Source organism: Patiria miniata, unplaced genomic scaffold, assembly GCF_015706575.1.
Source record: "Patiria miniata isolate m_02_andy unplaced genomic scaffold, ASM1570657v1 HiC_scaffold_13, whole genome shotgun sequence".
Classification (NCBI taxonomy): domain Eukaryota; kingdom Metazoa; phylum Echinodermata; class Asteroidea; order Valvatida; family Asterinidae; genus Patiria; species Patiria miniata.
In genome coordinates, this window is record NW_024037051.1 from 8,001,913 (window position 1) to 8,025,120 (window position 23,208).

Here is a 23,208-nt window from a genome sequence, read left to right on the forward strand (position 1 = left end):
GGGGATCAAAGACATTACGGAGACAGCAGAAAGTCCCAATAACTTGGTCCTAATGTCCAAAAATATATAGAAAACTTCCCTGTAACATGGTGCCGGCCAGGGCACGCAGTAACCCTAATCCCTTGGGTATATTTACTAGAAAGTATCCTGAATCCGCCAAAATCCATCAATTTTGCCATGCCAAACAATTTCGGCAGCCAGTGAGTCTATCAGAATCCACCAGTTAACCGGGAGTAAATCTGTTGAGATCCTGAATCCATCAAAGTCCCCCAACTGCTCAATATGGAGGTATCCTGAATCCATCAAAATCCTGCAGTAGCCTAGGCTTCATGTCCGAATCCATCACAATTCCCCAACTTTTTCAATATAGAAGTAGGCCTATCCTGAGTCCGCCGAAATCCCCCCAAACAGGGGTGTGGATTTTGATGGATTCAGGTACATGTGAGTTAGGGTTAATATTTCACTGACTATTGAGTGGAATTATTCCTACACAGACTGACAAAAGTTGGCAGGTGATACACATGTACATGTACATGTAGCTGGTGGTGATACCGGTTGGGTACCCTGCTCCTAAAAGACAAAAAATGCAAGGGTACCCTGTGTCTAAAAAAAACACCAATAAAAGAGTGGCTGTGCACTTATTTAATTAACATATGTGCATGTACATGTACATGTACATGTAACACAAAGGAAAGACTTCAAAATCCCACCAATTATGAGTAACCATAGTTACCATACCAACAAGATAATCTTTTGTGATAGTTTGCAGGGCTGCCAACTTTGAGTAAGAGCTGGGTGTGAGAATTTGACGATAGAGCTGGATCAGAACAACATGTAGGCCTAATGCAAGCGCGAAGCCCTAACGGCATGGGGTTCAGGGCCCATTTAATTAAGGCCCCGAAAAAAATGTTGGATTCTAGACACTCTGTGGTGCGATCTTAGGCAATTTCTGACCACGTTAACGAATTTTTTTAAACAAAAGATCATCATTATAATTTTTTTTTTTAGAATGAGAAATCCCATGTGGGCGTGAGAGCGTGAAATTAACCTGAAATGCCCGAGTCTCACGCTCAGTGCGTGAGAGTTGGCAAGCCTGGATTTGTAAAGCAATTTTTGGACTGATCTTCATTTTTCAAAAACTGGATTGATGTCCACCACTTTGTCAACTCTCCTAATTTATACAACCTCAATTTTTGGAGCAAGAACATTTTCAACAATATTTGAATTAACAATTCTCGAGATACATTTTTGTGTGTGTGTGCATTTTCACAAACTTAATAACTCAGACTGTGGAAATCACATCTTATCTGTTATGGATGGCATATCTAAATTGTGAGTTGACCATTATATACAAGTACATGTACACATGTGCAGTGTGCTATAGTGGAGAAGGTGCCCATTCTACACACATCTGTGTTTACTTTGTTTGAACCAAGCCTTTCTGTTCCCAGCATTTTGGACTCACACAGAGCAATACATTCACAGTGTTTGTTTGTTTGTTTTTGTCTGCGTTGTGTGCACTGACATTCTGTTGTGCCCGGCATGCAATTGACTTTTTGATGGGATCTGATAAGTGCTAAAGGTCAAATTGTTTGGGAGATTTTTTGTTTTCATTGGTAAAATGAAAGGATATTTCTGTCTTGTTTGTGAACTGTGTTTTTTTCCCTATATACAGTATCATTTATTAGAAGTGACAGGTTATCAGAAAAAAAAAGCCCTTAGAAAATGGGAATTTTTGTCTTTGGTACTTTTGGTAGTTTCACTGATGAATTTGCTGGAGAATTAATTGATTGTATTTTCTTTTATTTAAACTGCCGTCTACGTACTGTTTTTGATGTGCATGCATACTGGAAAACTTCAGGGCTGTCCCAATTATGCGGAATATTCAAATATTTGATCATCAACTGAATATAATAGCTTTTTGCTGGCTCAAACATTCATACATGCATACCGGTACATGTAATACATTGAAGTACAAAATGTTTTTATTGGGAGGGGGGGGGGGGGAATAGGAGATTACCGAGAACGAAATCTTGAAATTTTCTGGTGACGTGTACTAAGTCATTTGACAAACTTGCAACGTGCTACAAGGTACACAAGTGGCCTAATTGCATGAATTGTGAGCACTTTCCATAAGTTAATTTAATTTAGTTTTGGCGTCATGCCTACACACTATACAATATAGTTAAGTTACATTTTTTCTTTTCCTTTGTTTCTCCCCACACTTACTTGTTATTGTTCTCATCCTCCTTTTTGGCTGAAGGAAGGCTTAAAATTTTTAATTTAAATGTTCATGTTGAGCCTCGAATTTTTCCTTTTCTTTTTTGTGTGTTTTTCTCTCACTCTCTCATTTTTTTTTGGTTCACAGGGATTTGAATGCTTAGCATCCTGCACTGCCATGCCTCTGAAAAAAGTAAAAAAAAAAAAAAAAAATCCAATTCATTTCAAACCAACTTTCTTTCCCCTTTCTCCTTGTTCACCTCCAGTCCTGAACCAGGTGCTCCTGGTCCTGGTGTCGGCGGCCTTTCTCACGGTGGTCGTCATGACAACCTTCCTGTGCGGAATCTGCAACTTCTTCAAGAGGTCCAGCGACGACGACAACGGGTCGGATTCGGAGCAGAAGCAGCCCATACTGGGCATGGAGGAGAACCGGATGGGTACCAAGAAGCTGGGCCCACGGAGTACTAGCTACACTGACCCGGCCAAGCGCTCACCGTTGATATCGTCCAAACATAAAAAGTAAGGGGTTTTTCTTTTTTTTTTAATAAAAAGTGTCTGTATTTGTGTTTATCCAAATTTGGGGGAAAAAAATAAATGCATATATTCCAGAACTTTAAATTTTTTTTTTTATATCAAACCAGTTGTTTCCTTTGAGAAGCATCTATAGACAAATCTGGGCACATAGGCTCACGAGGCCCCCCCTCAATGGAGAAACCATTGTGCACGCTATCTGTACTCGAAAGCAGCTGCCCAGTGATGGATTATCCGCACAAAGAATTCACCATTCAAGGGGGCCATCATAATGGAATTGTTAGCATGCTCAGATTTGTCTACATGTATACTCGGTGTACACCACACCGTGTTCCCAAGTAATGTTGTTGTTTTTTGTTTGAATAAATATGTTGATAATTCGTCACCTCGGTTAGGACGGATAATGTAACAACAATTGACTGATAGTGTAGCACATTCTACTACATCATGTGTCATTTTTTTAACATTATCAGTTAGTGATACAGTATCAGTCAATTGTTGTTACATTATCAGTTGGCGATACGCTATCCTTGGATATTACATTATCAGTTGTAACACCCCCTCAATGGAGAAACCATTGTGCACGCTATCTGTACTCGAAAGCAGCTGCCCAGTGATGGATTATCCGCACAAAGATTTCACCATTCAAGGGGGCCATCGTGATAAGATTGTTAGCATGCTCAGATAAATTTGTCTATACTCGGTGTACTGTACACCACACCGTGTCCCCAAGTAATGACATTGTCCTTATGTATTAGCATGTATAATCATATCAGAAGTGCTGATGAATCTACCAGGTACAGTTGTTCAGACAATTTCAGCCAAGTACTCAGTTTTCACTTCAGCGGGTCTTGGGCTGGGTGATCAAGTTACTGTTGCTGGCAGAACACATTTGTACAAATGCATTTTGCTGCCCTTGAGGTGTTCTGTTTCTGTGTACTCGTTCGTACTTTTTTACATGTTTTTAGAAATAACTGAATTTGTCAATTACCATACATCGTATGTATACATAGTACACATGTGCATGTTTGTTTGCCATTTCTGGCATGGTAGCAGGTCAATTGTGTCGTACACTGTAAGTGCACATCATCACATGAGCATGTGATACCATGTTGTGAAAATGATTGTACATGCTGTACCTTGTTGGGGTTTTTTTTGGTTTTGAATAAGTATGTTGATAATTCCTCACCTCAGCATGAGTACCAACTTAATTCATTACAAAACATTCATGTGAACTTAATCTGACTAAATTTCAAACATGCAAAAAGTCAAATGACATGCGCATGAACCATGAGCCTTGCTCACGATATTCCAAACATTTGCATGACAGTACTGGACCAATCCCACCAAAATCCATCGCTGACACTGCTTCACATAAAGCATGAGGACCAAATCCGCTGAAATCCACCACAAGACCACCACTACTATGGATTTTGATGGACTTGGTACAGATGGCTTGCCTACCAAAATCCTCAAACTGGGGAAATAGATTTTGATGGATTTGGGATGGTTAGGGTTAATTCTATCCACCATCTTTTTTACTCGGCCTAATGGTCACTACTTTCCTCTGTACATGCATATGTGTGTTTTGTTGTCCTCTTTTTTTTTCTTACATGTACCTTACCCTTCGTCACACCAAACAGCTCGGAGGAACCTCTTGAGGAAGTCTTTGAGCATTGTAAGGCACCCCCTCGTAAGTCACGGTCCCTCTTGTCCTTTGGTCATGTTGGTTCACGACAAGCGACAAGTGACGGCAAACTACCGTAGGTTTGGGTATTTTATAAATCATCGATCGTCGTTGCTTCTTTCACCATGTAGAAATCATGCCTCATTTTACCGATTAGCTTTATACATGTATACATGTTATGATCCTGACCAAGCTCCTTTAATTTTTAGCTTTTCATTTACTTTCTCTTTCGTTTTAAACCAATATGATACATGATCAATCTCGTAAAAGAAGAACTCAGTTTCTAACATCATTCCAGGAGCCAAATATCTTCTGTTTAGTATTTATTTTCTACATTTTAAACTTTAGGTAATCACAGGCATGCAAGTTTTCCTCAGATCCACTGATTTCCTCGTTTTTTACTTCTCATGAATGCCATTACAAATTGAAAAATACTGTACAAATGCTTGTGTGCTTTGGAGTTTCCTCGTTTTTCCTAAATTCCCAGTTGCATGCCTGAATTATAAACCATGTTCCTGCACATGTATGATCTACACAGAAGTATGTATACGTGTATACATGTAGTATGCAGAATTGCCATGTTGCGAAAAAATGCATGTCCTATCGCTTAGCTCACTTTTAACACAGTTTCCTTACCAGCATTTTGTTGACTATTTTTCAAGATGGCTGCTTTGATTTAAACCTGTGAATTGTCTTTGCCCTCAAGGCTAAAACAGGTCAATGTTTTTAGAAAATAGTCGTTTGCACGCACTTCAATCTTTGAACTCGCATTTTACTCATTGCTTTTAAACCTTTTGGCTGTCTCTGTGTTGAACCACACCCTCATTCACAACCTGCCAAAATTTGTTTTTGATGCAACAAATTGAAGTCTTTTCATGTTTTCTGCCAACATTTTTTCACTGTTTAATCTTGTATGAGTCAGTTTCTGTAAAGAAATATTTCAGTTAACCATTGTTAGATGGACTTTCATTGAGCCTTGCCTGTGGGAGCATTCAATGGTTTTGACTGAGGTACCGGTATTCAGAACCTGCCTTCTGAGGTTGGCTGGTTGCTACACTGTATTCCATTATCAGTAGCCATATACAGTGTAGGATGAAGTACGTAATGACCATAAGGCCAAAAAAAAAAGTCTCCGGTTTCTGGTATGCGCGGGCATCGCCGTAGCCATGCGCGTCGGCAAAATGAAAAAGTTTTTTTTTCAATACAAGATGATGTTTCAAAACCGCCAAACTTACTGGTTTGACTGGAATTCTGCTGCTGCACAATTTTAACGTGTTTTTAGAAGGGGTTATGATCGAGAATAAGATTTATGTGGCCTCTCTGGACTCCCATATATTTGCACTAAGTTTAGTCGGGCACCATTTGCAGTCATCAGCCGACATTTGAAGCCCCCCCCAAAAAAAAAGGTAAAAAAAAAGAAGAAAAAGCCGCGTCGCCGCACCACTTTTGGGGCAAGCTCCATACCAGAAACCGGAGACTTTTTTTTTTTGGCCTAAACAGGTAGTTTGCCAAGAGCTCATTCCCATTGTAATATTAGAGTGCTTACAAATTGAACCACGCTGTTCCGGATGAAAGTGTTCATGAGAATATAATGCCCTTGTACATTGAATTACACAAACATGCACACATGTACGTGCATGTACATTGTACCCTGACATTCATAACCTTCAAATTTTACTGACTGTATTTTCCTACAATAAACGCATTCAAGCAAAACAGTAAAGCTGGTGACACCACCTTATGAAAACATACACAGTACATGTACACTGCAAGTCATTTGCATGCCAGTTTTTAGCAGTTGCTACCGGTACATGTACATATGTACATGTACGTGAGTGTAGAACCATTCAGTACTGTAACTATTCAGCTTTAAAAAAAAAAATAGAAGATTGAAACTAGATATAAAATGAATGGCAAAAGACATTTCATTTTGTCTATTTGACTTACATGCACTACCTTTTTAATATTACACAATATTTAATATTAAATGTCTGAAATCTCTTTGGGACAAAATATCTGAAATTCTTGCATTGTCTGAAACTTAAGAAACCACACCACTAATTTCAGACAAATGTTACTATGATGTTCCACAAAGTGAGATGGGCATATTTTTTTGGATCGTAGCAAAAGTGAACTGTTTAACCAGTTCGCGCCAGATGACGTGTATACACGCAAAGGTTTTGCGGTATTTGGAACGGATGACGGATAAACACGCAGGGAGCGAGGCCGGGAATATCTGTCAGCGACCCGCTCGGAGCGAGCGAGGCCGGATATATGAGTGTGCTGCCAGAGGGTGATGGCTTCAGCCCGCCTGGCGTGAGGTCGAGTGAAAAGTAATCCCGCGCCTCGTTCTGTTCTTGTCAAAATAATCCCGGCGCCGGGGCCGGCGTGAACTGGTTAAGCCTAAATTTGCAGACTTCATGCAGAAAATATTTTTAAAATGTCCTATATTTATTATGTCTTTTGCCATTGCATCTGATGTCTGATGAAGTACATTTACCCACATGTTTGTTTAGTTCTTGCTTTGAAAACTCATGCTAGTTATTTTCATTTAAGTGCCACATTCTGCCAATATCTGCCTGCCTACATGTAGCACAGCTGCTCAACATAGCAACACGGTATTTATAGTAACTTAACTCAAAGCGAATCAGTCTGCGCAAATGCCCAATTCCTACATGTAGGCTACAGCGTATGGAGTGTTCATTTTCAACAAGTTGTGGATTTGTGACTTGTGCTGGTACCAAGAGCACATGCACACTGTCCATTTTGTTTTGGCAATATTACCGTACTTGTTTAATTGGACCGTATGATGAAATTACACGTACATAGATTATGCACACAGGTTTCCTCAATGATGCAAATGAAAAAAAGCAGAAACAACGATTCAGTCACCATAATTAGGTGTCAAACGTTGCCTATAATCAGCTACGTACAAACACTTTAACGGGGTACTCAACTGCTCATGACGTGAGGTGTTCTGGCAGAAAAATGCAAAAAAAAACCGGAATGGGTTTGATTTTTAATTTTTTTATTTTGACATTTATTGATATTTGTTACTCTTTAATATGTCTACTACATATAATTTATAGAAATAGTATAAATATTGTGGAATAAAAGTGTTTTTCAGGGGAAACATTTGGTAACTTTAATTTTCACGATTACAAAACTTGAAACCTTAAAGGCCTTTTTCTCAGGATTTTACTTTTTGGACATACATTGTACATGTACATAATGTGAATGTAAATGTGAACTTTAAACAGTCATAACTTGACAACAGAATATCTGATTGAAGTGCAGCAAAAAGCATTGTAAGGAGCATTTCATTCTCATTCCGAATACCCACAAACCCTCATTTCGACCTCGGCCCACTTCTGTCTCATTTTGCCAGAACGCCTTTTTTGATCTCATCATTAAATGATTCGCATGAACCATGATTGATGTAGTGTTCTTCATATCGCCTCATTTTGTTCATACTTTTTTATGCATAGAGTCCGTTTGCAGATATCAAACTTACAAATTCCCATCATCTGGCAAATCATACAATGCTTTTTTTTTTTTTTTTGGTCATGTTTGTGATGACACATCGGACTATCATTGGGTTTGATAACACTACCCATCTGTAGCTAACAAGATATTTCTTTTCTTATAACATAAACTGCTACATCTCTTAAGATACAGTGAAAGAAATCATTCCAGGAAAGAGTAAATGTTTCATTCGTGTAGTCTTGGGATTCTTTGAGCACATCACACACCAGTAGCTCATTGTAGTGTGCATGAAATTCCTTTATTTTTCCTTTGCGTGTGACTAACAAATTGAATTGTTTTGTTTCTCTCTGACCTCGTTATTTTACTTATATTGCCCACTGCACTTGATCTTTTTTCATTTTCCAACTTTGATTTTCTTTCTTTCCTTCTCTTACAGACTCACATCTGTCATTTCATTTTACACAAAAATTTAACGTATGCACTCTCCCACCTATGCAGGACGAGTAAAAAAAACGAAGCCCAAATGTCGGGATCATGAAGTTAATGAAGTTCTGCATGTCGCACTTGTAGCACAAAATCTAGGATATGAAAGCCCAATTCATAAGCTTTCTTTTAGTACTTTCTTTTTTACTCACCCTGTACATGTGATACTTCTTTCCCTGTGGTTTTCAACCACTAAAATTGGAACCCCCCCCCATATCTCTTCATCTTCCTGTTCCTCCATCCCCAATACCCCCCTCCCCCTGCCCCTCCCCCTTTCCCATTTCTAGCCTCCTTCTCAAGCCTCCTGGCATCACGTCTACACATCTCTAGTAGAGTCCACTTTACAGCTGTCAAGGGAAGTTTATCAAACCACGGCTTCTGTCCAGCTTCGGCTGCAAGCGATTTGTAGGCCCCTGACTCAGGGTCTCTGGCTCATTATAAATTTGCCCATGTTCTACACGTACATGTACTTCAGGGAAAGCTAATTGTGTAATACATGTATGTGACTCATCACCACAAAATGAGCATCAAGTCAGACTTCTCGATTCTGCAGAACACGAGAGCTTCCTTACAGTTTATTACATTTTTGGTGTTGAGTTCAGTAATGAAAATGTAGACCGCCAACTAAATTGAAGTTGTAACAGTAACTTTTGAGAAAATGGCATTTACAAATTCCGCTGTTGTATATTACAATGAGTGAATAGTCAACTTATACAACAGGATGAATTGGTTTGAAAGATGTTTGAGAACAAAAACAATTGAGAAAGGTAGAAGAGTACTTAACAGATTGAGGTTCACCAGAAACAAACAATCGATCACCCCTTCAATTGTTTGCTTTGCCCTACTGTACTGCAAATTGGCAATTTCTGACTTTGGGTTTAATGATGTGCATACATGTACTTCAAAATGTATGATTCTTGAACCAGAGATGAGCCAAAGCCACAATGAAGCCGTGGTTTTTAAAGTTGACCTCCCCCGTTTTGGTTATCCAGTTCGTTAGTAAAAATGTCATACACTCGCGCGCAACTGCGCACCACTGATTAACACTCAAGTGGTGTTAACTTCCCGTTCCGATGCCACTTAATGGCCAGTGGGCGTGGTTTAAACTGAACTGACGTCACACTAACGAACCGGATTTGCACCTTTATCTGCATGTATATTTATTAATTACCTAACTGCATGTATTTATGAATCTCTTGCATGGTGTGTTGGTTTTCTGCCTAATCTTCACTCTCTAGTCTGGTGCCGGGTCAAACCACCGTCCAGAATGTCCAGCCCCCACTAATGCGACGGTCTCAGTCCACGCCCATGCCAGCACTGCCTGTCTCCCACCTTCACACAGTGTACGTGTCTTTATGATTTTTGTTCAATATGTGTTTAAAGGTATAGTCCATCATTTGTAATTTGTGCATTTTGTTCGTTTGAAGCAACAAACGTGCTCAAAATGTAAAGAAGGGTGCTGAACAACATAACAACTAACTTGATGAAGTTTCAGCTCAGCTTCAGCTGTATATTTTGAGAAAAACAGCATTCTAGGATCTCGATTTCACTGGAATTCAAAAGTTGCTGAATCATGTTTTGAATTGGACCTGACTTCAGCGTCCGAGACACGTTCTCACTGAGCCGATTGCAGCTATGCGATGTCGCGCACTGATCCGACGAATTATAGCAACCGCGCGCGTGTACGTCATGCCAATGCTTGCGCACGCTTTGCTGAATAAAAAAAACGAACTACTAATGGACATTTCCAACAGTGCGTCTTTAGATGCATCGTTGGAAAGGCTTTCTTTTTTTGATTTCTTCAAAATGACAGCTTTATTAACAACAATATTTATGTCAGTTACTTTTTGGATAGCTGCAAATGATGGACTGTAGCTTTAAACAAATTATCAGTTAATATTTCATCTTCACTTGACCAACATTTTCCTTCATCTAACATTTTGTCTAACTTGTATATTTGCATATCTGTATACTATGGTTGGTTTGTACATTGTTTACTTTCATTCTTTTCTTTTGTTTGCTTTTAAAAGCAGATGACAAAATACACAACAGGAAGCAAAACTTGTGTTTATTTTGTCTTGTTTTTAAAATTTGCCTATTCGTCTATTTCATTTGTTAAATCAAAACAGATGTTATGACTGTACACGATGGATTACCTCTTTTTGTGTTTGCATTTTTTAGTGAACATTATGTACATTTACATATTAGAATCCTTCTTGCATTTGTGCATTCTTTTCCCCCAATACAGTGTGTCATAAAATTGCCTGATTCAGTGATTTTGTGGCAAAATATGTTAGTGTCTTAGACATTTACCAGTATTTTGCATTTTTAAAGTGAAAATACCGTACATGTACATGTACATTAAAATATAATTTACTCAATGGCACATATCAAATTTTAATATCGAGACCAAAATGCCAGTTATTTTGTCTTCCAATTTTACGTAGTGCATTGATCATACCATGACCATAACCTCCCCCTCCACAGGGACTCTGACCCCTCCCCCTGATAGGTGATATACATGTACACTGTATTCACAGACACCCATAGTGATGCACAGTTAACATTAAATGACTCGTGTATGACAAGTGCAGCGTTGCAAGACATGATGTGGAGCCTAAATATGTGCTATTGATTCACCTTTTTGCATCATTTCATTTTGTGTTACTGACCACTGACCTCATGATGACACCCCCTGGTGCAGGCCCGTAGTGGGGGGATGTCGAAAAATTGGCCACCGGTCCACTGTTTTCTCGCAATACTTACTTTTACTCAAAATGTGTTCGCCATGCGCTATCTTTGGAAAAAGAATGATTCGGTTAGTACAGGGAAGAGATAGTTCAACAGGATATGCATTTAGCAGAAGCTCCATCACCCACTGTTTTATAGCCTACATGTACTAGTCGTCACATTGCACGTTGCGGTATCATTATTCTGGTCTGCGCTGTACAATGTATATATATGTACATGTAGTTGTAGCGGTACGTGTGGCTACATGTAGAGGTGGCCTGGTCTAGTCTCCACACAATCCGTCTGAAAGATCAGGCGATGCAGTGACACAATGTAGTACTGTAAAGGTCCACTTTATGGAAACCCTCCCCCCTTCCACCAGACTGGCTACAATCCTGAAGGGGTGCATAAATGTACCTATGTTCCCCAATACCGATGTTCCCCACTGCCAATGTTCCCTGAAATCCCTACCCTATAACCTTAACCCTAGCCCTAACTGAACCCTAACCCTAATCCTAAGGATTTCAGGGAACATCGGTAGTGGGGAACATCGGGTAGACCCCTCCTGAAGTGCTCATGTAATTTTGGTTGTACATGTAGTGTACCTCAGGGTAATGAGTGATGCAAACTTTTAAAACTTGCATTTTTGCCACCTGCCAAAGTTTGTCAAGACAGAACTTAAATTTTACACGTGCATGTAGGGCCTACATGTACATGAACATGATGTGGCCCTGCTCTGTATTACTTAATGCCATATGGAAAATGGAATAAAACTCTCCTACATTTGTAAGTGATGCACCACATGAAGTATAACTTACATTCCATGCTGGAAATTAAAAATTGCTATGAACATGCTGAAATACATACTGTACATGTACATGTACATAGTACTTTCAAAGTTCTCCTACATGTACATTCCCACAAATGACACACAATATCTAAGTGATTAATGTACATTTACAAAATGTACCTGTGTGTGTGTGTGAACATTTTACAATCTGAAAATTGTTTAAATGCATCTTAATATGCAGCTTGGGTTTTTTCATTAAATTCCCCACACTTGTGTAATACACTGTAGTTTTGTACATGACAATATGACTGCAGTCTGGCAGTACGATTAGTATGCACAATATTGGCACGCAAGCCGACAGATTTTAGCGTCTGTATGATTCTTGTCGATAACCAGGATATAAGAACAACCATAACAACATCTGTTTAAAAAAAGAAATCAGTTGACTTTGTCTCACATTGCAATCAATATTTTTCAAAACCAGAAAGTTACTATAAACAGATATCGACAAATCAGTAGCATTGTAGTCTCGGACTTTCCACTACTAGCCAAGGTGATATTAATAATTACAAACACAGCAATTAATCAACACGTATGTATGTACCATATGAAAATCTCGACACAGACGCAGTTTGTTTTTTTGGCCTGTGTGGGTATTGTTCATTTCTCATCAGGCGGTAAATGGCATGTTAAATTATTTTTCTGAGAAAAAAAAATAAGCAGTGATAGTCACCTGATGACGATTTGGAAAACCGGTGAAGAGTAAATTGTGTGAATCAGTTGTGGGATTGACGCAGTCGAGATGGAGTCTGTGGGAGAGTGGTTGCAGGAACTGAGTGGATCTCTGTAAGTTTCTCTGTCTTTTGTAGGGCTGTGCTTTGTTTTGTTTGTTGGGCTGTTTTTATTTTTTGTTTTTGTGATAGGACACAGGTTCTACATGTAGATGGAATACGTTTTTGTTTTCTGCCAAATTGGATTATTGATTGGAATGGAATGAGTGTATTGGTGGTTGAGCAGCAGCTGCAGTTTTTAGGGCGTTAGATAATAAAAACCATAAGACCGGACGTACATTACTGATAGTCAGAATGCCATTTGCAGAGATCATAATTATGTAAGCCAATTATTTATACTGATTTTTATGTAAAAAAATATACATGTTACTCTTTGAAGTTTACAGAAAATTTAAAAAAATTCATAGACACTTCTGCATTACCGTTGTGTCTGTATGTGGGGAAATATAAATTTCTGTATTTCATCTTTACTTCATCGCAAATTTGTTTGAGCTGTGATACCCTGGTAATTGAAAAAACTTCAAAAATCTTCCTTGTATGAGTTATTTTCTAATGTTATTAATACATTTACATTGCATCTCATAGTAAGCCTTTGCTTTTCATCAGTTAAAGAATCTCACAGGTGTACGTTGGTGGGAATCGAACCCTTGACCCGAACATCAGTCTTGCAACTAGCAAGCTTGGAAGTTATCGCATGGCCAATCAAATATGCTAGGCCTATATCAGCAGTCGCGTACTGCACCAATAACATGTGATGGAATTGACTAACCTTGCCAACATTAGCGTAGCCGGAGGGGGAAAACCTTTGATTGTACTTGTAATCTTCTCACTCTTACATCACTTGTGTTACGTACATTCCATCAACTGATCCGTATCTTTCAAAACCACATATTTTCATCAAGTCTTGGATATTAGATGCTATCATGCATAGCCAAACCTTGTTCATTATACATGTACGTCCGGTGAAAAACCGCTTTCTCATTTAGGTGTGTTCTTTTAATTAGTTGGTCATGTTTTTTCAAGAATTTGTCCCCACGGTTTGCGCCATCTGGTAGTGTAATCAAAAGACACTGTACACATGCAGCGAATTCAATATTTGGTATTCTCGTGAGTGGACAATTGCTACAACAAGGATAGATCTAATGATCCATGTGGGCAATTCCACGGTTACTCACGTTACATTTTTGATGTTCTCTCGAGTTTCCTTGGGCTGTAATTACCTTACTGAAAAGGTTTAATAACTGTTATCCCCATGGTAGATAGAGTAGACCTAGACCTACATGTACCTAAGCACCAAAGATGACATTTTCGTAACCGATTTTGTGTGTCTTGTTTATCATACATAATGCATTTTTCTGGATGTCATCTTTGGTGCTTAGGTACATGTAGGTCTAGGTCTACTCTATCTACCATGGGGATAACAGTTATTAAACCTTTTTAGTGAGGTAATTACAGCCCAAGGAAACTCAAAAGTACATCAAAAATGTAACGTGAGTAACCGTGGAATTGCCAATGTACATTATGGCCTGTTTATTGTCAAATAATTTAGTGTTTGATCATTCCAAACTGCGTTTGACGAATGTTTAAATATTCAAAACTTGGCTGTCAAGTTTGTATGCCAGCTGCAACTGCATGCTGCACCTGTCAAAAGTTGCACGCAAAGCGCGCCGGTTAAAATATGCGCGCATTAATTGATGCTATGGACTGAGTAGTGTTTTACAGTAAGTATTTTTATAACTGTCAATGGCTTTAACCTGCTGAAAGGATGAGAACAATGAACTGCTGTGGACAAACAAAAAGTGACTGTCAACAAAAAGTGGCATCTGGCAAAGCGCAGCAACTTTACGATCAAATTAGCATCACAGTCGAATATTCGAACCAGCAAAAAGCTGTATGAATATTCGGTTGATTATCAAATACTCGGTATATTGGAGACATCCCTAATGTACATGTTTAAAGAGCAATTTTTTTTTTCAATGAGACTTTGAGTTTTGATGGAAAGAAAGACAGTTTCTTAAATCAAGAAGTGCATAGTGTTTATTTTTTTTAAATTCTTGTGTTAATTTGTACTTGGAATTTGATTGTTTTATGCAATGTCAATGTTTGTCTTGATAAGAGCTTCCATTGAAATGAGAAATTTTTGCGTGCTTTGCTGGATGAACTGAGGGGCTGTGTGCCTTTGGAATTATTTTTTCTGGCATGATTTTTTTTTTTTACTTTTTAAGTAAACTAAGTTTGCACGTACCTACAGGGTGAGTCCAAAAAAGCGAAACCCAAATATCGGGACTATTGTTTTAGTGATGTTCTGCATGTAACACTTTCTAAATCTAGGATATGAAAGCCAAATGCATAAGCTTTATTTTAGTACAAGAATCATTATAATCACTTATGCACTTTTAAAGTTACGGAATTGTAAACAGAACCACCGTTTTAAAGTTCTGACCATGGTTCACAAAAAAGGTGTGCGTTCTTTCAGCAAAACGAGCACAATTCACTCACATTCCTATGTGATTTGTTTTCATTTTGCTGACAGAACACTTACCTTCTTGTGATCCTTGGACAGAACTTTAAAACAGTGGTTGTGTTTAAAATTTTGTAACTTTAAAAATACATGAGTGATTTGAATGATTCTTGTACTAAAAGAAAGCTTATGAATTGGGCTTTCATATCCTAGATTTTGAAAGTTCTACATGCAGAACTTCACTTAAACAACGGTCCCGACATTTGGTTTTTTTTACTCACCCTGTAGTGTACATGTGTCAAATCATTAATTTTCAATTATTTATCCACCTGGGATTAATTTATCTTAAATGGAAAAAACGTCTGCAGCAGTCTCCGTTGTACGCCTTCGTAATACATGTATTAGTAACAGAACTCGTTACAATTTTCCTTGCAAGGTTAATTATTTTTTTCTCACATTTTACCATACATTTTTAAATTATTTATTTAACATCCTAGCAGTCAGGATTTTGGGTACAAGGAGAAGACTTAAAATGGCATTTGATTCATTCAAATTTTTTTTTTTTTCTGATCAGTGTGATATTTTGCCTGAGTTTCTTCAAATATTTTATGTTAACAATGCAAATGGCCACATACATGTATCCACCTTCACTACAGGACAAGACCGTCATTGTGGTGTGACAAATTAATATCCCAAGAAGAAAAAGAAAGACGAGAAAAAAATGGTTTTTATGCTATTAAAACTGCTGGTAATAATGCAGTTGATATTGAAAATTCAGCTACATGTATGGCACGATAATACATGTACTGGGAATTTTTTATTACCTCCAACTCATTTGCATAAAACCCATCATGCCCAGATGTGGATAGTATTAATTTGACTACGATACCCCATACCAGTATTTATAATTGAAGGCCACATCAACAGACAGTGGGTTTAGAATAGGATGCAAATCCTCGTTTATTGAAATCTGTAAACCACAAGGCCAGGGAAACATTAAAAGCTTCTTGTGTGGGAAAACACAGTTTGCTTGCAGTTTGAAAATAATTATGAAGGTTGCTGTTCCTGTGCTTAAATTTTGATTTGATTTTTTTTTTAATTGCAGTATTTTTTTTACAATTAAAATGTTATTCACTTGTGGATAAGACATTAGAAATGAAAAAAATGTGCCAACTTTTAGTTATGGAATAATCACTTTCCTAAATTGAAATTATTTGCTTCCCAACAATACGGTAATTCAGAAAGTTCTTTTTTTTATATTTTACATTAGAGGCAGAAAAGAAACCCAAATATTTTTTTCTGAGGGTCATAGACACCCAAAGTACCGTATATAACAAAGGGCTTCTGTTAAAATTGAAATTTTGTTGAAGAAAAACAGTGAATTTGTTCAAGAGCACACGCAGAGCAGCTCCCTAAGTTGGCGCACTTTTATTTTTGCCTCTAGCGCTTTGCTGGAGCAAAAGTTTTCTTTGAAATTTCACAGTAAGTGAAATATCATCAGGCTCTAAACATTCCCGTTCGTAAATCGTGAGTTTATCTTCCCGTTACAAAGTTACATGTAGTTATAGAAATTTATGTTGGTGTGATTTTCCGATTTTGTTTTGAAGTGCGCAGTGAACACTTTGAAAATGCATCAAAAATAAGAAAATAATTTTCTGACAAACTTCTAGTTTGGTATGTGAGTGGAGATAACAATGATTTATCAGAATTTTTCAGCTTTGAAGAAATTGTTAAATGTCAGCTTGGGATTTTCCGAGATTTATGCAAGTGCGCCATGTACATGTAAGGCAACACTCAGCGGATTTTGTGCCCCTTTTTCCCAGACACCGTCGTTTTTGAATTTCGGACTAACACCACAACATACATTGTACATTGTCAATTGTGAATTTTGTCTGAGGAAAATATTCGTTCCCAAAGAAGCCCAGAAGAATTAATATGGGAAGAGCAGACATTTCAAAGTGTTGAAGTGTCAATAACTTTGTAGTAAGAACTTTTTTGTTGAACAGGGCGTTAATTTCTTATAGTATCAAGCCCAAGTTGGCGATGCATATGTAAAACTGTGCAAGTTGCCGAATTTATGTAAGAAAAATGTGCGTTATATACGGGCAAATTGTTGCAATATAATCCAATTTCAAAGCAGGACATGAACAGTGTTGTTTTCTTAACGCTAGAATTAGAATTTGGGTCAATGCACGAATTGTTACAATTTCAGGCAGCCGTTGACGGGAGTGAAAAAAGTATTTCCATTATTTAACAACCACAGCCCAACACAAACATAACGGAACAACGTTTTGTTGCATGCATTACATGTAGCCTTAGGATTTTTGTAGAAAAAAATGTACTGGAAAGTCAGTTTGTGTCAAAAGTGAAGTCAATTTTTGTTATAGTTTGTGGATACATACATGTATGTAATGCCACTTTCTCTGTTACCGTTTGAATTAAAAAAAAAAATCAACTCGGATCACCCTAGCCTAGCCAATGTCTATTCTCTCTGCCTTTACAGACTTTAAACAAATCACAGACTTTAAACAAATACACATGTAAGCCTGGGCTGTACTTTCAACTATCTGTCCATCCCTCTATAATCGGTTAATATTAAAAGATAAGCTATTGACTTTAAAGGTTCAATCTTTTCAGCATTTCCGAGTGGAACACAATGAAAGAGAAAGTGGCTGCGCTTTAGATTGATTTGCTGGGCTTTGGTGCTGGTGCTGTTAAGCTGGCTCACATCTCATTAACCTGCAAATGAAGAAGATAAAGCTCAACAACGAAAACAACAAACCAGAAACAACCAGAAACTTTCAAGTTAAATACAATTTTAGAATATGTGCACGTACAAGTACATCGTTCACAATGTTCCAAATAAGTGATGTGCAGTTGCTCAAGAGGCGTTCTATAAATTTAGGGTCCAAAGGGTGATATATTTCCTGCCCCTGTTACCTTGGTAACTTGCCATTCAAGTGTCATTAAGAATGACTTCAAATGATTTTATATTTTGCTGGGTAGTTAGTTTGCTATTCGTAGTCACTCTTGGAGGACGACTGCATTAACCCTATTAACCACCCTGAATCCATCAAAATCCATTCCCCTGTTTTGGGGTATTTTGGTGGACTCGGGATACCTCCATATTGAACAAACTGGTGGAGTTTGATGGATTCAGGATTGTAAGCCTAGCTGAAATTTATGATTTTGATGGATTCAGGATAACTCCATATTATGATTTGATCCATATTATGTACATTGAGCAGTTGGGGACTACTTGTATGATGGATTCAGGATCTCAACAGTTTAACTCATTGGCTATGTTTGTTGGTATTTGCTGTTGGACTTTGTAAGATTCAGGATACCTTCTAGGAAAAATACCCAAGAGTAAGGGTTAAAGGAGTGCGTCAGAATTATCGAATCATAGGAACAGGAAAAAAAGTGGACCTCATAATAGAATGACCGAAAAGTAACATGAACCAAAGTGCTTTCTTTTTGTATAGCAAACTTAGATGTGAAGAGATTCCTTGTGACGGGCTCTCTACTGTTGCATTCTTGGAAAGAAACTTTTCTTAATATTATTTTCTTCTCCACAGGTCCAGGAAAATGGACATTTTATAATATTATTGGTCTAGAGCAACCATGTTTCAAGTTTCTCAGAAGTTCGTTAACCTGGGACATTCTTCAAACCTCGGCATTGTCTCAGGTTTGAGCCAAGAAATTTGACATTTATTGAGTTCCATAAGCAAACTGACAAACCAAAGCCAGATTTGAAGCCAAGACTTGAAAAATTGGTTCTCAGCAGTGTTTACCTCTTCCCCATTGCAGCATTTCATGTATTGATACATATTATTTTCTGTGCCGTTGACAGCTTTGAACATTCCGAGGGTAAGATGGTTGCAGAACCAGTACAGCCAGATGCTAGGAAGCTTGGCAAGCAGTCCTCAGTCATGTCTGCTGCCTCTGCTTTCGGTCTGGCCCAGGAAGCGCTCGGGCTCACAGAGGTAAGAAGCTTTTCTCATTTGATTGATTTGTGGGTCATTCTGTTCCTGTCCCTGCTACCTTGGTACTGTAGGAGTTTGCTACATATAATCCAAACTGAACAAGTCAAAAACTCACCTGTGAGTTCGACCTTGAACCACCAACGGGGGGGGGGGGGGGGGGGGGGGGGGGGGGGGGGGGGGGATCTCTCTGTGTGCGTTGTAGAAGGCCAAAGGGTGAACGCATATGGAGTTCGGGGCGAGTTGACTCGCGTTAATGTCTCGCGAAATCGCTGACAAAAGTCTCCCTCAACTTAGGTGAGTGCAATTAATAACCGTCATTGCACGGCTAGAAAGTAAGGTTGATGAGGTAACACTATTAATACAATTGTCTTAACTTCTGGCAAGAAAATGGAACGCGAAAAGTTCCTACAATAAGCGCTTGATGTCCACACGGTGTGAGTGGCTGACTAAGCGTCACTAGTAATTTGCATAGCGCAAAATTCTGATTTGCATAGGGCAAAGTTCAAAGGGCACTACGGTACTTTGTTACAGTGCATCTGCCAATCAAGTATATCTTCAAATTGCGTAATGCCATAGATTTGCAAATGTCACGAGGCCATGCCGCTGGATCCCCCTAGCAGGGCCTGCCTTTGGCACACCCCTCCCTCCCCCTTCATGTCAACCTATCCCCCCCCCCCATTTCTTGAGACCTACATGTAGATCTTTCTCTGATGTAGTTTGAAATTCATAATCACTATTGGAGGACGACTGCATTAAGGAGTGCATCAGAAACATAAAATCATAGATGTCAGATGTAACAGGGACAGGTAAAAAGTGTCTTTGTATCAGACATTGGAGTGTAAATTGCGTGGTATGGGCTCCATGCACAAATACAGGTTCAACAGCCAGAAAAGGAGAGTTGGGGGAGACCTAGACTGGTTCCCGGTCCATCCACTGAACTGCGTATTTAGAATGATCCAAAGTCGTTTGGGGCGGGGATAAGTCTGGGAGATCATCGCAAGTTGAATTCGAACGTATTCGCTTGCCAAAAACACCTGACGCTCACGTGCGAAGACGCTATGGCTTAGCTTTGTGCACATTCAGGATAGATAAGTCGTGCATACTTTGTGCGCGATCCAGTACAGTATGAACATGCGGTGTCCCATCCAACAGCTCTCAAAAGTGGTAAAAACGCGCCCTCTTTTGTTGGCGCACGGAGCCTATAGGTGTACAGTAAGTTCCTGGGTACCAGTATTGGAAAAACTGCAAGTTTTTTCTTAAGTACACCATGTAGCAGATAAACTTTTGGGTTTATGTAGTCAGCATGCAACTAAGTGGGCCAGCACATTTGGCTAGTGTGAATTTTGCTTTCGTTCTTTATTGCATTTTGTGAGATTGAACATGTGTTTGAACGGGTTAAGCTGGAGTTGTTCCAAGTTGACAAGGCATGTTTCTTAACTTAATGTGAGAGGACTTTCTGTTGTCAGAAATTTGGTAGGAAATCCAGTAACTCTGCTGCATGCGGAGACTTAGTCCTGAGGCAGCAGAATTCGGTCCCTGCGGTAAATATTCAAAGCATTGACATTGACTCGCCGCAGCAAGTAGCTGCACGGGTAGCACATCAAGCATGACATGCGCCCATCAATGCACAAGGACACGCTCATCAAACGTGTGGACAGCACTATAATGTACGGTTTACATTTGTATAACATTATTGGTGGTGGATTGGTATACACCACACTGCAAAATGTCAAACCATCTACTGGTACATGTATTTAGCGGTACGTAACTTCTTTGATGGAAGTGGGTGAACTGCTTTACATGAGTAATAGGGCATGTAGCATCACATGTCCATGTTTTGCATGAGTGAGCATGTGATCACCTCAGGGCATGCATGTCATCAGATGGTAGTCATGCAGATCGCAGATGAGTGGCAAGATGCTCATTGGCTTTGTATATCAGGCCAAAAAAAAAAAGTCTCCGGTTTCTGGTATGGAGCTTGCCCCAAAAGTGGTGCGGCGACGCGGCTTTTTTTTTTTTTTTACCTGTTTTTTTTTTTTTTTTGGCTTCAAATGTCGGCTGATGACTGCAAATAGTGCCCGACTAAACTTAGTGCAAATATATGGGACTCCAGAGAGGCTACATAAAGTTTATTCTCGATCATAACCCCATCTAAAAACACGTTAAAATTGTGCAGCAGCAGGATTCCAGTCAAACCAGTGAGTTTGGCGGTTTTGAGACATCATCTTGTAATGAAAAAAAAACTTTTTCACTTTGCCGACGCGCATGGCTACGGCGACGCGCGCGCATACCAGAAACCGGAGACTTTTTTTTTTGGCCTAACAACCTTTTTTTTCTCTTCCGACGTGTCCGAAGAGCCTGCTACTTATTCTGTGTGCATACATTTTGTAAATGAAACAGGATCTTTGGGCTGTAGTGAAGTCTGATGACTAGTCTTACATGTATTAACGCATGCCTTTAACGTCTGAAAACTCTAGGGGGAGGGGCATAAAAACAGTGAAGGTTACAACTTTTTGAGGATACTTTGTTATGAATTTTTTGAAAGTGGTCATAAGATGAAATTTGCGAAATTTGTCCCAATTGATCTGGTGATTGTGAGAAAAAAATCACGCGGATGGCACTCGAACCCACGATACAAGTTATTTTCGAAAGACTAATTTTTAGGAATGTCTGGTTCAGCTTTCTATTGACAAGGCTTTCAAATGCATTCTTACATTTATATTCACTTTGGTTTTAGGAAAATTAAAACTAGGTTTGATCCTTCAGGAAAACAAAGTTGTTCTCAAGATCATATTCTTCGAGAAATCTTTGCCTTTTGGGGGGAAATCGTTGTGCAGGAAACCACTTCAATCATAAATTTACCACCATCTTCCAAAACTGGTACACGTACACAACCATTTGCATGTACAAATATGCACCCACAAAATGGTAAGAAGCAGCACACAACTAAGTATGACTCGGATGAGGACTCAGTCTACAAGTATCCCTTTAAGGTTGATTCGTACATTTTGTACTTCACGCGTATGCAAAATATGAAGCGAATTTGATGTCATGAAACATTCGCTGTGAAATTCACCGGAATTGAAATTTGTTCAGCTTTTTGGGGATTTGCAGCGCGAATATTTGCCCTGACGCATGACGTCACAAATTTGCTCTCGTGTACTCTTTCGCGCCAAGTATGAATCGTCTTTATGGTGAAAATGACCAAGTGCACAGACATATGGAAGGGTACATGTGTGGCGTGCTACTTGTCACTTGTGTGCGTGTGACTAAGCATGAAGTCACAATTTAATAGCTCCCAGCTTCTGGTGGTGATACACCCACGGGCAGAATTTTTCACCCTGAAGTTCACGTCCTTGCTTTGTTCCTCTTCAGTGTCCGCCAGACGAAGAAGGAGAATTTGTCGGCAAGCTGCAGTTCAGCATCAAATATGAATTTACCGATGAAACACTGGTTGTCAAAATTATGAGGGCAACTGATCTACTAGCCAAAGATTTTAGGTAGGAATTTTCCGTAAACATACATCATTCCATCCAAGATGCAGATAATGACCTCAAACGGATTTTAGTAATCAGCCCCTTAACTCTTTTCAGTCCCATACTTAGAAAGCCAAAAATTGTCTGGAAAAGAAAAAACTTGCCTTGTAAAAAGTCTTACAATTTTCACATTGGAGGCCAGTCATTGGCGACTGTGAAATTCTAGAAACCATTGAGAAGGAGATGTCAGACATTTTCTTAAACATGTACATGACATGGTTTCTGGAGTTGTTGAATGATTTATATCGTGGATACAATGTTTGATTTATCTCATTAAATCTTTAAGTTTATATAAACGTATTCTGGCACAGCTCGTAATGATTTCTAACACAATAGGCCTACATTTGAATTTTTAACATGTTTATTTTTGATTTCTCTGTATTGTAGTGGTACCAGTGACCCATTTGTCAAGGTGCTTTTGCTACCCAACAAGAAACATAAAATGGAAACTAAAGTCAAGAGGAAAAAGCTGAATCCAATCTGGAATGAGACCTTTCTGTTTGAAGG

At 38.8% G+C, this 23,208-nt stretch overlaps 1 protein-coding gene across 1 annotated transcript in view; it reads left to right on the top strand.

The window, feature by feature from the left end:
- LOC119721191 (synaptotagmin-7-like) overlaps positions 1 to 23,208 on the top strand; it is a 32,966-nt gene that overhangs the window by 4,556 nt on the left and 5,202 nt on the right. Inside the window, 7 exon segments of the mRNA XM_038191097.1 lie at positions 2,487 to 2,739; positions 4,395 to 4,514; positions 9,646 to 9,750; positions 19,033 to 19,165; positions 20,632 to 20,706; positions 22,541 to 22,665; positions 23,089 to 23,207. Coding sequence (XP_038047025.1) covers positions 2,487 to 2,739; positions 4,395 to 4,514; positions 9,646 to 9,750; positions 19,033 to 19,165; positions 20,632 to 20,706; positions 22,541 to 22,665; positions 23,089 to 23,207 — 930 coding nt within the window.